Source organism: Rousettus aegyptiacus, unplaced genomic scaffold, assembly GCF_014176215.1.
Source record: "Rousettus aegyptiacus isolate mRouAeg1 unplaced genomic scaffold, mRouAeg1.p scaffold_m13_p_17, whole genome shotgun sequence".
NCBI lineage: Eukaryota > Metazoa > Chordata > Mammalia > Chiroptera > Pteropodidae > Rousettus > Rousettus aegyptiacus.
This window is the reverse complement of record NW_023416292.1, coordinates 17,249,862-17,264,689: the sequence shown is the minus strand read 5'-3', so window position 1 is coordinate 17,264,689 and position 14,828 is coordinate 17,249,862. Positions and strand designations below refer to the sequence as shown.

General features: G+C 53.3%; 1 protein-coding gene across 2 annotated transcripts in view; it reads right to left on the bottom strand.

Moving 5' to 3' along the window:
* ASTN1 (astrotactin 1) overlaps positions 1–14,828 on the bottom strand; it is a 244,898-nt gene that overhangs the window by 51,406 nt on the left and 178,664 nt on the right. For both annotated transcript variants that reach the window (XM_016154373.2, XM_016154374.2), the window contains exons 10-12: positions 10,456–10,593; positions 9,824–9,974; positions 1,783–1,949 (exon numbers count right to left, since the gene is read on the bottom strand). In XM_016154373.2, coding sequence (XP_016009859.1) covers positions 1,783–1,949; positions 9,824–9,974; positions 10,456–10,593 — 456 coding nt within the window. The remainder of the gene's footprint in view (positions 1–1,782; positions 1,950–9,823; positions 9,975–10,455; positions 10,594–14,828) is intronic.

Here is a 14,828-nt window from a genome sequence, read left to right as displayed (position 1 = left end):
CTAGGTAGGTGCAGAGCGAGCGGCTCCCCACTAAGCGTGTGCAATCAGTCTAATGGAAGAACAATACCGATGTTGGTAAATACGGGTCGATGACTCATAAGTCACTGATTGACCTTATTTGCAGTTATATTGAGAAGACTATAATTTGTGAGTTCAAACAAGAACGACTTTGATAAAGCTGTCATCTAAAAAGCATATTGATTTAATTTGAGTGTCTCTAGAAATACACAAAATTGAGAATTTATAGGTGGATGTTCATGGCATTAAAACACAGTAATTGCTGTGAGAAGATAAAGACTCTGTTCTATGTGGAGGAACAAATGATCATAGTTTTAAGTGGTGAGAAGCAAGGTCGAGATGGTAATGCCCTTTGCTGGCTGACCTTGGCTCAGTCGATGGACCTCTCTGAGCTTCAGTTTCCACATCTGTGAACGGGGGAAAAGCCGCAGCTGCTCCGCTGGGCTGGTGAGAAGAGTAAGTGAGATAATGAACTTGAAGACCTTACGTTGTGCTGAGCATAGAGCAGGTAGTCATCGAACGTTTCTGTCATTATTACTAGCAGAGGCACAAGCGAGGTTCGTGTTAATGCAACTTGAACTGTCCTCCCCACTCGCCATTTAAGTATTTGTGTGAACAAATGGGAGTAGAGAGCTTTAGTCGTAAGTGCCTGTGAATTGGTCTTTATATAAGAACCTCGAATCAAGGACTTCTTTTGTCAGGCTACGACTAGTGGCTTGGAGAGTGCTAATTACACACGCGTATCGAATTCTGATTAAAACAGGAGAGAAGTACAGTCAGGGGCCGGCTGCAGTAATCCAGGGGACAGCTGTGACTGGACACCCACAAAGGAATGGCTTTAGGCCACCATCCAGCACAGCTGTGTTATTATCAACACTGATGTCCACTGCCGGGATATTAGATTGTGAGATCCTTGAGGGCAGGAACCGTACATCATTTATCTTTGCAGCCCTGTGGCCAGCGGGGTATGTGGCATAAAGTAAGCCCTGCCCCTGACCGGCGGGAAGAGGGTGGGAGGAGGGGAGGGACGAGGAGAGGGGAGTGGGGGAGGGGACAGGGAGAAAGGGTGGGAGGAAGGACAGACAAGCAAACTCTGGGTCTAGAAGAATGGGCCGAACCTTTACTTTATTCACATAACATGAAAATGTCTTAAGTATAATTCCAGTTAGTGGTGTAAATTAAAATTCTGAGGGAACCGTGGAAGTTTTTAAAAGCCAGTCCGGGAGGTCCTGAATTCTAATGCTGATCTTCACACCTACTGACCCCCAGTTTGGGGGCCAGTGGATTGACGCCACCCTGCCTTAGCCTTCTCGTCTGTGAAACGGGGTGGCGCTGCCTGCCCTGTTCTCTCCAGTGAAATGAGGCGCGTGGAAGGGCTGAACCCCAGTCAAGGGCTCCTTAAACGGTGGACTACTACCCCCGAGGGCGGTGGCTGTACAGGACGCTGGGACCCTGGGGCAGAGTTTAATCAATCGTGGTTCCTCCCCAAAGATCCCCCCGGTCTCCTTTGGTAGTTTGTTGGTTTCTCACCATCTTTCCCCAGCTTTTTGGACCATGAAACCCTTCTGTCACGAACCACCTAACGAACATGTTCCACAAAATACAGTTTGGAAAATTCCGGTGTCAGCAGGCCATGCCCGTGTTCAGTCTCTGCCTGCACCGGGCGGCTGGACCTTCCCGGCGACTCTGGCTTTAACCATGCACCTCTGCCAGTCCAGCCCCGCCTCCCAGCCGAGCCTCACCTGCCCCTGCAGCTCAACTCACCCGCAGAACATGAGGATGTTGTACAGAGCTGGGTCGTCTGGGAAGGGTGCCATCTGCTGGAGACAGAGCTGCTCGCAGCCGCCGTTGAAGCCGTCGGAGCAGTCCACCCCCACGTGGCGGTCATAGCAGCCCGAGCTGTCCTTCATGGGGCTGAGGCCGGACGGGCACTGGTGGGATCAGAAAGCACCCACGGGGGGGTGAGTCAGGGGGCTGGGTTCCCTGGACACCAGAGTGTAGCCACTGACACCTTTTTATTTTTTTTTTAGCCCTCAGCCTTGAAACCATTAACAATAATGCAAATAATGCACAAACTCCCCGCCACGCCGGACACTTCCTTTAACAAGCAAGTGACCTTTCTGACGTCTTGCTGCTTCTCTCCGGGCACAGCTCGCGCTCATTTGCATGAAGCTGATTTCTCCAAACAGGCTGGAGGGGAGAACACAGCAGGGCAGAGCGGGGGGTACTGGGGTGCCGGCCTCCCCACCCGGTGGCCTCGGGCTGGCGGGAGGGGCCAGAACCCCGGTGCTCAGCGGAGACTCCTCTGCTGCTGTGTGGACTTCGTATTAACAGGCCTGTGTTTTTAACGCCCGAAGCACTGTGTCAAAGTTGGGACCAGACACCGGTGTTGGAGGGAAGGGACGAGCCAGGGGTTCCAGCCGGACGGAGAACACGGACTTTCTCTGTGACCTTGTTGAAAGGTCTGGCTACTTTGCTAGCGGAGTGGCCGTAGTCATGACCTTCCCTTGCGGAAGATGCACGGTCACGAGCACCCACGGGTGCTACGCTTGCGTTTGGGCCACATCCCGGTGCCCTGGACACTGCCTGCCACTGCGAAACAACGAGCTTTTCTGCCCCGCCGCGTCCTCAACCAACGCCCCGAGAATGACAGCAAAAAGAATACCCAGCAAGACAGGTCGGCCGGGATCTGGGGAGAACGAAGGCGCTTGGCGGGCGGCGGGGCTCTCGCAGGGCACCCCGCGTCCACCGGCGGGGCCTGCCTCATTCCTCGGCACTCATCTCTCCCCCACGACACCCCCCTGAGGTAAGCAGCGTGAGCATCCCCGTTTTACATATGAAGAAACCACAGCACAGAGAGCTTAACTTTCCCAGTCAAGCGCTGACCACGGCAGGACCACGGCCTGGCAGGCTGGCTATGGTGTCCGTGACTTGGCTGCCCCCTCATTAGCTTACGCCGAGATCAGTCCCCCACACGACGGTCACCAAACACTCACTAGGCGCCGGGCGCCATGCTACGTGCCTTCAGGTACCGCATCTCACAGCATCCTAGATCAGCCTCACGTAATGGAGGTGGGAACCGCTCACGATGCCGATTAATGCGTGACCCTCTCACCGCACTGGACCATCTCAAAGCCGATGACTGTCGCCATCCAGCTTCTTCTGTCTGAGTGACGGATCCTGCACATTTGCATTACACACAATTCTTTCCAACGGGCTGGAAGGGGGCAAATAATTTGCCCAGGGTTGAGTAGTGAGTATGAGGCAGAGCTGGAGTCAGCTTAGATCTAACCCCCTTTTTGTGACTCCGCTACACGCATACTGTCAGCTAGCAGACACACCTGTCCAGAACCAGAACCAGACCAAAAACGACTTTCAGAACTCCCCGGAACAGTGCTAAGCACCTGCCCCCTGTCCTGCCGCCTGGCGGCCTCTTCCCCTGGGCTGCCAAGGACCTTGGCCGAGTAGCCGGGGCTGCTGCAGGTGCGCCTCTGAAAACCCACCTCTCCGCTCTCCCCGCTTCCCAGCCGAAGATCGCAGCAGGATGTGCACTGTTTGCTGACACCGATTCTGCAGTTTCCCAAACAAATGGCCCCCCCGTGGGCCTGCCAGGCTCCCAGCCTGGTCCATCCCCTTCCTCCCCACAAAGCCAGCTGGAGTGCTGGAAGGTGACAGTGTTTAGAGAAGTTTCAAAGGGCTGCCTCGTGCTGTGCAAACCCAGATGTTCCAGACGATGGTAAACGAGCAAACAAGGCAGCTGGGGATCGCACCCCACATTTCATCAGCCCCCCCCCATCCCCTGCCTCGGCCACCCGCCTGCCAGGCCAGATGTGCCAGCAGAAGGGAGCCGGCCTCACCACTGTGAGGCTGCCCGGGCGCGGATGTGGGCATCGAAACGCAGAAGACCGGTTGCAATTAAACGGCCTGCACTGGTTTCCGCAAGTTCTTTCTTTCTTTTTCCTTCTGTGAAGCTTGAGAAACGACATCACAGTGGAGACAAAGCGAGCCCTCCAGTCACTCCCGCCTCACGTGGTTTCAAGCCCTGTCTGTACCAGCTAGCCACCTCAGTCACCAGCCGGGAGTCCCCATCTTCTCCACCACCTGCTTCCTCGCCCCCCGCCCCCAGAATGCCTGATGAAGAATGATTTTTGACAAAGACATCACCAAAGGAAACTGGACCAGGCTTTGTTCCTGAAATCCATCATAACTGCACCGTGCCTGGCCCCGGTGCCGAGGTGATATTGCTGTGACAAAGCAGACCACCTGATAGTTATAGATGACTGAGTTAGGGGCCTTGAATTTTTCTTTTCTCATAAACGAAGCTAAAAAATAACAACAGCTGTCAGGAATTAAGCAATTCTACGTACAGGACAATCTTCACTGTCCTGTACAGCCCATTTCATTCCAATCTACATTATTATCTTTAATCCCAACAACAAAGGCAGACTTCTTCTGTCATTTTACAAAAGATTAAGTAATAACTTGTTTAAGGTCACAGAGGTGGAAAATGGCAAAAATCAGACTTTTGACCTAGATCTGTTGGACCCCAAAGCTCACATGTGTCCCTCCTACTCTGCCATGCTGCTTCTCAAGTGTGAGAAAACCTGGGTTCACTGGGATTCCTAGAGAAATAAAGACAATGTGTCAACAAAGCCAAGCAACCCTGTAGATTTGTTGCTTGTCTGTCTGATGTTTTAAGGCGTTCCTAGAGTACATTCTATTATGGATCTGTAGCTTCATTCTAACATTCTCATTCTCTCATTCTCTCAATCTCTCTCTCTCTTTCTCCTCTTTTATATACACATACACAAATTATGAGTGCATATATTTATAGGACAAAACCCTGCAAATTGTCCAGAGCAGTGACCTTGAAGGCAAGACAAGATCCTCAATCACTGAAAAAGATGCAATTATCTTTACTGTAACTTACTTGGGCTGCAGTTCAGAGTAAAACATTGTTGAAACCTCTCCAGAAAAAATAAAAAGCCGAAACCAAAAATAGAGTCTTCTTCTTAACCCTTGTTGAACCAGAGCAACCAACCATTCCCCCGGAAGTCTAATCAATCAAGTTTCTCTCGGCACAGGTTTGTTTTTGCCTAAATGTTCCTCGTGCTCTTGTATTCACATTCTGGGCTCCTCAAAAATATCTAAACCTAAATACGAAGAACCCGCAGGCTGCAAACTGTGCCTTCTTCCTAGAAGTGTCTACGGCCAGAGCCCAGGCGCCAGGAGAGAGATGCTGCCTGCAGGAGGAGCTCGCATTTTCCCTCTGCAGATGCCGGCCATTCTCTGCCCCTGGAGTGTGGACAGCCCGTCTATTTGCTCCTTAAAAGAGAACTGTTTGCTCAGGATTGAGCCCCAAGGTCACGCATTAACCTCTCTTTGCATAGGTGACATTAGCAGTCCCAGAGCCTTTATAAACCACAGGTGTAAAAGGAAAATTCCATGTACTCTGGTGACAACCCTCCCCCAACAAGAAGGTCTAATAAATGAGCTCAAGTTTCAGCGACCCCTAAAATACACAAGGTTAATCATCTTTCGTGAGATGCTCATGGCTCTTGACTTATTACTGGTCTAAGGCATAATTTGTTAATGAGATTAAAATGATTTTCCCCATTCGACTCCTTTTCTTCACCGTCTCTTTCTTCTTTTTCTACCAATGATTTTTGGTTGATTAATTACTTAGGCGTCTAGTCAAGTGTCACCAAACCCGAGACACATGCCCCTCAGTTCCAGATTACGAGGTGGGTGCTCTGCGAGCAGATGAGTCTGAGCGATGGACACGTGAGCATGTTCAGGGCCCTGGGGAGGAGATGAACAACTTCCTGCATCTGAGCCTGCCTCGCCTTACCTGGGCGATTCATAAAACACGCGACCGTAATTCCTGCCTGAAATAGGTTCTCTTTTACTACATGGCAGTTTTATTCCTTTCGCGAATAATGATTTCCTGAATTTTTCATGGGCTCTGAAGCCATGTGGGACTTCTCCCAAGGGGAGAAGTTTGATGGAATTAAATTTCTATCTCAGCCGCCCGGCCCCTCATTCCGAAAGCCTCGAAGGCACGCTCTTCTGCTTACTGTACTTCAGAGAGAAGGAGACCGGGTCGTCTCTAATGGCCCCTGCACGTCTGTGCTCCAGTGGAGGGGAAATGACGCATTTGGTGGGAAACCACTGAGGATGGCATGTGGACAGAAGGGCGGCGGGGTTGCTGGGCAATTCAAAGCTCATGAGAGCACGATGCTCTGGCCGAGGAGGACAGCCGCCTCGTGCCTGCCAAGGCCGCGGTCCGCTCACCTGAGCGCACGCAGACGTGTCACGATGCAAAGGCATTTTGGGGTCACTTTCAGGATGAGTGTGAAGACGAGACAGAAGCAGTAGAGCGTGGGGCTTTCCATTATTATTATTATTTTTTAGCATTGACAATTGTTTCCAAACTTTCAAAGTTTTATATTAAACCTCAATCGGTGGGCTGGATGAGAATAAGGGTGCCCTGGTTTAAGCCGGGGGTGTCCAGACTAGAGTCCTGCGTCCCGAGTCTGCTCCAGTCCCCACGGCCATCTCCCCCAGGGTGTCTGCCACATTATCCCCGGCACCTGTGAGCACGTCACCTTACACGTGACAAAGGGGGCTTTGCCGATCAAGTTAAGGATCTTGAGATGGGAAGGGCTTCCTGACTGCACCGGCGAGTCTGACATAATCGTAAGAGTCGTTAAAAGCACAAAGGGGAAGCCAAAGAGAAGAGAGGACGTGCTCCAGGAGGACGGTCAGAGACATGCAATGGGCGGCCTCTGGAAGCTGCGAACGGCGAGGCCACGGACTCTCTCTCGGTCTCCAGAAAGGAACGCGGCCCTGCAACACCTTGATTTTAGCCCCGCGGGACCCATACCAGATTCTCACCTGCAGAGCTGTAAGATACCAAGTGAGTGCCGTTTTAAGCCCCGAAACCTGCGGTGGCGTGCCACGGGGGCCACAGGCCACCGACACGACGACTCTGCAGGATCCTACGGGGCTCCACAGCAGAGAGCCACTGCTCCTGTGTCCTTCGGGCAGGGACAACAGCCCCCGCCTTGGCACGGTGAGGACAACGGGCAGAAGCGAGACCCGGCTACCGGCGGCGGCTGACCTCCGCTCGGGCATCCCCCCCGAGGGCCCCTCAGTGCCCACTTTTGGCGAGTAGTCTGGTTTGGATCGGAGGGGCTGCAGCTTGTCCAGGTCTATGCCTTTCACGGGTATTTGTTTCCTGCCCGCAGAGGATGTATACATAATAGGGCAATTAACCGGGCGATGATTGGCCCTGCAGGAGCCCAAGCGTGACTGGGAAACCCGTTATGCCTTCCTAAAAGAAGGGAGGTCGAGCGGCCCACGTGGACCAAGCCCACGCACCTGCCCCACGGCCGGCAGGGGGAGAAGAGGTACGCTCTGTCTCCTCCGCCCCTTCCCCAGGTTTCCTAAGGGCCAGTGTGTTCTGAGTTCCTCATCTCTCTCCTTTCGTGAAAACATGACTTTCCCAGGAGGCTTTTCGGTTCGGCACCCAGGCAACCAGATGCCAGGGGTTTTGAGAGGGGACAAAGGGGCAGGTCAGTGCGGCTGACGCCTCTGCCCCTGGTCCATCTCCAGACGACACCATTGGCTCTGCCACACGCTGGGGCTCTGGGATAGTGCTGATGCCCAGGGAGTCAGGTCGGTCAAGGTAAAGTCCCTGATCTACCCCTCAGCAGGGCCACAAGGGTCACGACGTGGCCCATCACTCCCCCTACGTCAGGGATCACGTGCTTCAGAGCCAATGAGACGACAGCCGCCTGAATGACCTGCCAGTCAGCCCGGCCCCCTCCTCCCGCCAAGAGCCACGCGCACCAGCGACTTCAGAGTCTGATGCTAATACCGAGCACTGGCTTAATTGGGCGACTTTCTGAAGTGGCTCCAATTCTTACTGCAAATGCATACTCCTCGGAACTATTCCTGCTAGCTCTGTCTCACAGATCACAGTGTTGAAAGCACAAAACTACATCGGCACGGCTACCTGCTAAGTAAAAGGGGCCGGGATCACCGGCAGAGGCTTCTGACGGGCCAGTCCTCCGGGGCCCAGGAGAGGGCCAGGGCAGTGGGAAGCGGGACGGGGAGGATAGCACAGCCGTGTGCACGCGTGTGAATGTGTGAACACGCCCAAACTCTCACGGGTGGGGGGGTGTGTGAGAAGGATGTTCCCACGTGTGCACAAACAGTATTTCAGCACTTAGGGACTCGAGAGAGAAATGTAAAATGGTAGGTTGAAATCTGGCTGCAGAAATGCAGGCCGAAGAGTAAAAAAATTAAAAAGGGTCTCAGCGGGGAGCTCCATCAGGCGGTGAAGTTGTCCCCTGAGGGACCCGGATGGGAAGCTCGCTGCTTGAGACGTCCGAAAGCGGACCGGCCAGAGGGAGGGGAGCAGCGTCCCAGCGCCCGGCCGCCCTTGCAGGACGCGGCCTACGCCGCCCTGACCTCTGTGCCGTCCCGAGCGCCTTCTCTGCCAGCTCCCCCTCCTCTGGAAGGAGCTGCCGGGTACTCCGCCTGCCTGCCCCTTAGCGCGCTTTCTTTCCCTCGTCTTTTCTTCATTTTCCTCTCCCTTCCTCAGATGAATCAGGCTCCTGTCAACTGCGGCCTGATCGGTGGAAGTCTGGGAGGCCCGAGGGCCGAGGGAGCGCCCCCCCAGATCCCAGGCACATGTGCATCTTTGATGCAGAATGGCTCCCTGAACAGAGCAGGTGCTCAGAGGCGGGGAAGACGGGGCTGAGGCCTCGCAGCTCGCTCCTGCTCTGGGCCCCCATGGAAGGGCTCAGCTGTCAGACCTGGGGAGCGAGCTGGCGCCCCGCAGCAGGGAGCTCCTGGCCCTGGAGGAACCCCGTGCCTCGACATGCGTCTGCCTGCTCCTGCGTGCACTCCTCACGCGCGGCTGCCCTGCCTCCGTCTCTGCCTCATTCCCTCCCCTATCTGTGAGGATTGCATGCTCCGCCCTTAGAAAGACAAAAAGAGGCTGGAAACAGACTGGTGTTGGGAGGCATGGAGAAGACCAGCTGATAATGGCTTGTCTTCGCCTGCCTCCAGTTCCCTAAGCGGTCCAGCCCGTCTCCACGCCCGCGGCGTGGGAGGTATCTTAGTTCGCTCTGGCCTAGCAGTCTTTCCCAGTTCACAGCTCACACACTTGACACCTCGCCAACGGCCACAGAGCAGAAAACCACCTTCGGTGAGGCAGGAATTCACTGCCATGGTCTCGAAGGGCGCATAGTTTTATTATTTTTTTTTCTCTACCATTTTTGGTGTAACTTACTTCTTTCATCTGGCCTTAGGTAGGTTTCTCCTAAAACTTCCTATTATAGTTAATGTAATTTGACTCTGGACAAATGTAGATTTTTTTTTCCCTAGCATTTCCTATTAGAGTAAATACAGTCTATTTTCTGAAGTAGAGTCAATATCAATTCTACTAAGCAGTTAATTAATTCTCAAACTGTGTGAGGGTGTCCCTCGCAGCTAGACTGCGAGACTGGGAAGAAGGAATCAAGTTCCACAATTCATGAAATTTCCCTTGGGCAGTTACAGGTCACCTAGTAGGTGCCCCACAAATACCTCTTGATTAATCGACTGGCGATTAGCTTCTCATCTCTGTCAAGAGCAAATTTGTAATTGGGACTAGACGGTGGTTGCCACTAGGGAGGACCACCCTCGACTCTCTTTTGTTCGCAGTGTACTTCCATGGCTGCATCTGTGTCTGTATCGGGCCTCACCCCTCCGACCCCCCTGCCCGGTCGCGAGGCGGACGGGACAGACGCACCACGCAGCCCGTGGAGTCCAGCTTGCGGTCCGAGATGCAGCGGAAGTTCTTGCTGCAGCCTCCGTTGCCCCTGCTGCAGTCACGCACTGGCCCGAAGGAGTCCAGGAGGACCTCCAGGCTGTCGAAGGACGACGAGGTCATCAGCTCTTCTCTGTGGGGAGACCAGGGGGTGGGAGGGGTCGAGGTGACTCTGGGTGCAGACAAGGGGCATCGCATTCCGCGTGCCTATCTGGCCGACCAGGACGCGTCTCGCGCCCTCTTACAAAAGTTCAAGATCGACCCAACTCTGAGTCTTGAACAGACGAATCATAGACACTGTCCACATCTGGGAACCGAGCTAAGGCGGAAACGCCTAGTCTAGGAAGAAGGTCTAAACTCGGGCCAGGAAATCAACATTTTGTTGCCTGCTCGTCCTTAGGCGATGTGGGAGGTGCTTACCAATTCTAATGGCTTGTCCTCTCCCAGCACAGGGGCCTTGGGGTGTGCCACAGTGACCCGGAGAGAGCAGGTCCTGGCACCGGAAGGCAGCCTGCCACCTTCTCCCTCTGGCTTGTTGGGGTTCCTTTCCCAGCACCCTCTCGCTTAGCCCCCCGAGACAAGGACGCACCCCAGCGCCCTGAGGAGGGACTCACCGGACCTCCACGGCGTCCTCCATCACTGTCATGTCTGTCTTACACTTCGCTGACGGGTTGATGGCCAGTTCGGCTGGTGGGATCACGAAGCTCTTGCTGAGGGGCAGCCACATGCCCTCCCCCAGGGTGTAGGTGAACCTGCAGGGACACCCAACACCGGGTGGTTAGGGCATGGGGGACGAGCATGTCACCAGAGGACCTGGCTCCCACCACCAGCCGCCGCCTCCTCTTCCCTCAAGAGTCCCATGCAGCAAGGACAGCTGGTCGCCCCTGTACTGATGAGATGGCCGAGTGAGGGAGGCAGAGAGGCCCAGTCCTGTGCACTCAGCCACTCGCCGCTAAGGATAAGGCAACGACTCGCACGTTTTTACACACTCGCTTTGCCTTTGTGATGGACGCGCTCGAGGCAGCAAGACTGTGACGAGCAGGCTGGGGCAGGGGCACCGGGAACGTCGCCCGTCACACGCTGTTTCAGAGGGCATGTGCACAAGCTCAGGCGGTGCCAGGAGGAGGGAGTTTATCTGGACCGAGAGGGTTTTTGTTTCGTTTTCTCTTTCGGTTTCAAAAGGAGAAGTTTTGCCCCGATGCGCAGCAACGGATCTGTGACCTGTAGCTTGTCGTTTACGTAACGGGCCTTCGGAGACGACGGACAGTTCCGATGGCGACGTGTTCTGGAAGAGAGACCCACGTCTCTCCAGTCCCATTCCCCCTCCTCCTCGGCACGTGGCAACATTTCAAGAGCCATCTCTCCGCAAGTGAGACTGCTCGCGGCACCCCAGGCCCACGGAACAAAGCTCCCACCCCCGAGGCTGTCACATCCGTGCCCCGGCCGGGCCGACCGACTCTAGCTCCTAAAGCCCCCCTCCTTTCCGCACTCTTTGCCTTTGCTCCGAGGATTCCTTCTTTCTGAATTTCCTTTTCCTTCTTCTTCGTGCCGCCCCTTCTGGAAGGCCCTCCAGGACCTCCACACGGGCCCTGGCTGGCCCCGAGGTGGCGAATGGTGCCTGTTTTCTCGTGCGGCCACCGCTGCTCAGAAGAACGTGTCCTCTTAGGTGGCAGAGGACAGCGACTTTCCACCTTCATATCCCTACTGCCTGATGCAATGTCTGGCCCAAGGAGGTCCCGCCGTGAATATTTACTGACCAATCAATGCGGAGATTGTTCTCGAGTCGACACAGGCTCCTGTGGGTTATAATCTCACATCTCAGATTGACAGGCTGGAGTGGTGGTGAAGACTCTCCCCCCTTTAGAGAAGGCACTGGGTTAAATGGATTTACTGGTCAAGACGGGTGCACAGCGACACTGTGCCAAGCTAACAACGGCGCCCACAGGAGAGCCGGGTCAGGTGTGGCGGGAGACTCACCTTCACGGAGAACTCTCGGAGGGGCAGGTGTTCTGGAAGGCTGCCTTTTTTATCCCCACAACGGCCCTCCGAGGTTGGTCATGTGGCCCCACTTTACGCACTTGTTAACTAATAGTTTAAGAAGTTCAGCGACCTCTCCAAGGTCACTGCTCTGTAAACGGGGACTGTGGGGGTCGGTCTGATTCCCATGTGTGCCTCACGGCAGCTTTCCAGCCCATGCTGGCTCGTGCCTATGAAATTCTAAAGTTTTCTTTTATCTGCAAAATCTACTAACTCCAAAAACCAAATATAGAACAAACTGTCAGAGCAAAGCTGTGTCCTGAAATCTCATCTGTCCCTCATTCATGCAGATTTGGCAGGAATGGCTTTAAAAAGGCACCAGAGAGGAGCTGGGTGAGCATCTGGAATGCTTTCCTAAGTCAGGCCTCCTCTTGTGACAGCCCAGAGTGACCATCAGAGCTGATGGCTCAGCTGCAGGCCGAGTCCCGTCCGCGGCCCTGTTGAACTAGAACGGGAAACTTCTGTTCGGAGGCACCTGTTTGCCAGAGAGCAGTGGGCGGAATAAGCCTGCGCTCTCGCTCCGGCTGGGCGTGAAATGGAGTGTGGGAAAATGGACAGACAGCTTTTGGCCTGGCATCTCCGCTCCTTCCCAGAGCAGGTCATTTGAGGAGCCACTGTTCCCTAGGACACAGGTCCACACTTGAGGGGAAGGGCTCTGAGAGATCAGTTCGGTCTGCAGCATTTCCTGCCATCGAGGAGTCGAGTGCAGTGGCGTGATCTGAGCCACGGTGGAAAGGACATCCTTGCCACTCTCTGGGTTTGGTAGGAAGGCTCGGTCTTCTCCCCCGAGACTCTCTGAGTCTAGCTTGGACCCTTCCAGGTTCTTTGGGATTACAAATTACCAAGGCGAGGCTGAATATGAGGCCTTTTCATAACATGGTTTCAAGTCCTTAGGAGACACCTACAATGACCATCTCCAGATGTTTGCCGAAGCCCTAACTGTGTTCAGAACTTTATGTTAGACATTAACTATTTAAAGTCATAGAGGGCACTCCTCCTTCCCTCAAGAAGAGAGCCATTTCATTGGGAACATTAAAAATAAATATGAAATAAAATAATGGACAAATAAATATTACAGTCAGCATGTTATAGAATTTAGAGGAGGAAACGTCATTGTGGACTGGAGTCACTCACTGTGGGGCAGAGTTTCTCCCTCCTGGGTGCAGGTTAGAATGACTACGGTGCTTTTAAAAAGCACTTATGCCCTGGCCCCGCCTCCCAGGACTTTTGAATGAATTGGCTGGTGCTGGGTAAGATCACTGGTCATTTTTGAAGCACACGAGGGATTCTCACGGAGGGCCAGGTTGGAGAACGGTTCTTGGATGGGGCCGCTAATTTCCTGGAGTCAGGGACTACGTCAGTCATATTCGTTTGGTCATATCTACAGCATCTAAGACAGTGCCTTGTAACAGCAGGTGCTCAATAGACCTTGAGTTTAGCTGAGACTTGGTCTCAACCATGAACATGGGTAGTGTTTATATTAGGAAGTGACTATGCATTCTTGCTAGAGGAAAGAGTATGGGTAAACGTGCAAAATGAAAAATATTCAAGTTTTTGGGGCTGTGGGTAAGTTAGACGATAGATTTGATGAAGAGTGGGAGATTCTACAGGACAAGAGCAGCTTATTAAAAGGCAGCTGTACATTGGCATTCAATCGTGGAAAGATTTGAATGTCAAAATTTAAATTTTATTCCATGGTCCAGGGAAATGTTCAGTGGCTTGGAATTCATTGGAACACTTAATCACTGGTGAGCAGAGTAGCAAGTAAATGGTCATCAGCTTCTCTAAGAAATCACAGTCACTGACCAGGTCATAGTAATTTCCAGAGTGGCCATTCGCAGTTGGTTTGCTCAGATCTCAGAGAGGTTTTGATTAAAGTTCTTAATACCTGAAATCAGGAGATCATGACCCATTACTCTTGCCTGAAAGATTACTTATCGTCATGTTAGGGACCACAATGATCACGCACTAATCGGTTAACACATGGGCCCCGTAGACAGCTGACTGCACTGGTCAAAACGCATAACTGATCCTCTCTGTAGTGTGTGGCTGTCACAGCCAGTTGGCAGGCAGCAAACTTGAAAAGAGTCAACGGCGCTTGTGGGGATGGAGACACGGCTTTCGTGCGCGCTCTGCTCTAATGGAAATTTCACAAAAGCCCTTGTTTTTCAAAGTGTTGGTTTCTGACTTTTAGGGGAGATGCAACTTCTCCATGTTCACCAGCTTAACTCTGCTGGACTCTCCACCGGCCTTCGAAGGTGCTGGCAGACCAGTAATAAAAAAAAAAAGGAAAAAAAGCCAGCCAAAAGGTAAAGCATTGCTGGAACGTTTAAACGCCCAAGTCACAGCATAAGGAAGACAGCCGACATCTTACATAGCACAAATCCTCCAAAGCAGCCTGCGGCCAGCGCTGTGAGTGTGACTCGGCCTGCTCCTGCAGAGGCAGTGAGGAGAGCCAGGGCAAGGGGAGGCCCTGCGAGGAGGCGGTCCTGTAGATCTGCACCCTCGCCAAGGGCACGCCCTTGGGGAACACTGCAGTGGCCACGCCCAGTCCATCCCCGGCAAGCAGAGAAGCCAGGTCCAGGAGCAAACGCAGGAGCAGAACTGACTCCGAGGCCAGGATTGGCTGACAGGAGGGTTTGGAAAGGCAACGTGGATTTCTGAGACTCAGCACACTATCAGTGCAGTGAAAACGAAGCAGGTTTTCTTTCTTTTCTGTGCGTGTGTATCAGTAGTTTCTTTTTATTGCTCGGACACACTACAATTCACCTTTTGATGGCCATTTGCGTTGTTTCCAGGTTTTGACTCTTACAGATAAAATTATTCGGTGTACGAGTTTTTCGCGTGCCCCACACTGCTCACCATTCCTCCTGTTACAATATGCAGTAACTCAGAGCTTTCTATGAGATCGGACACTCCCGCAGGATGATTTCTGTCCTCCACCAGAGGG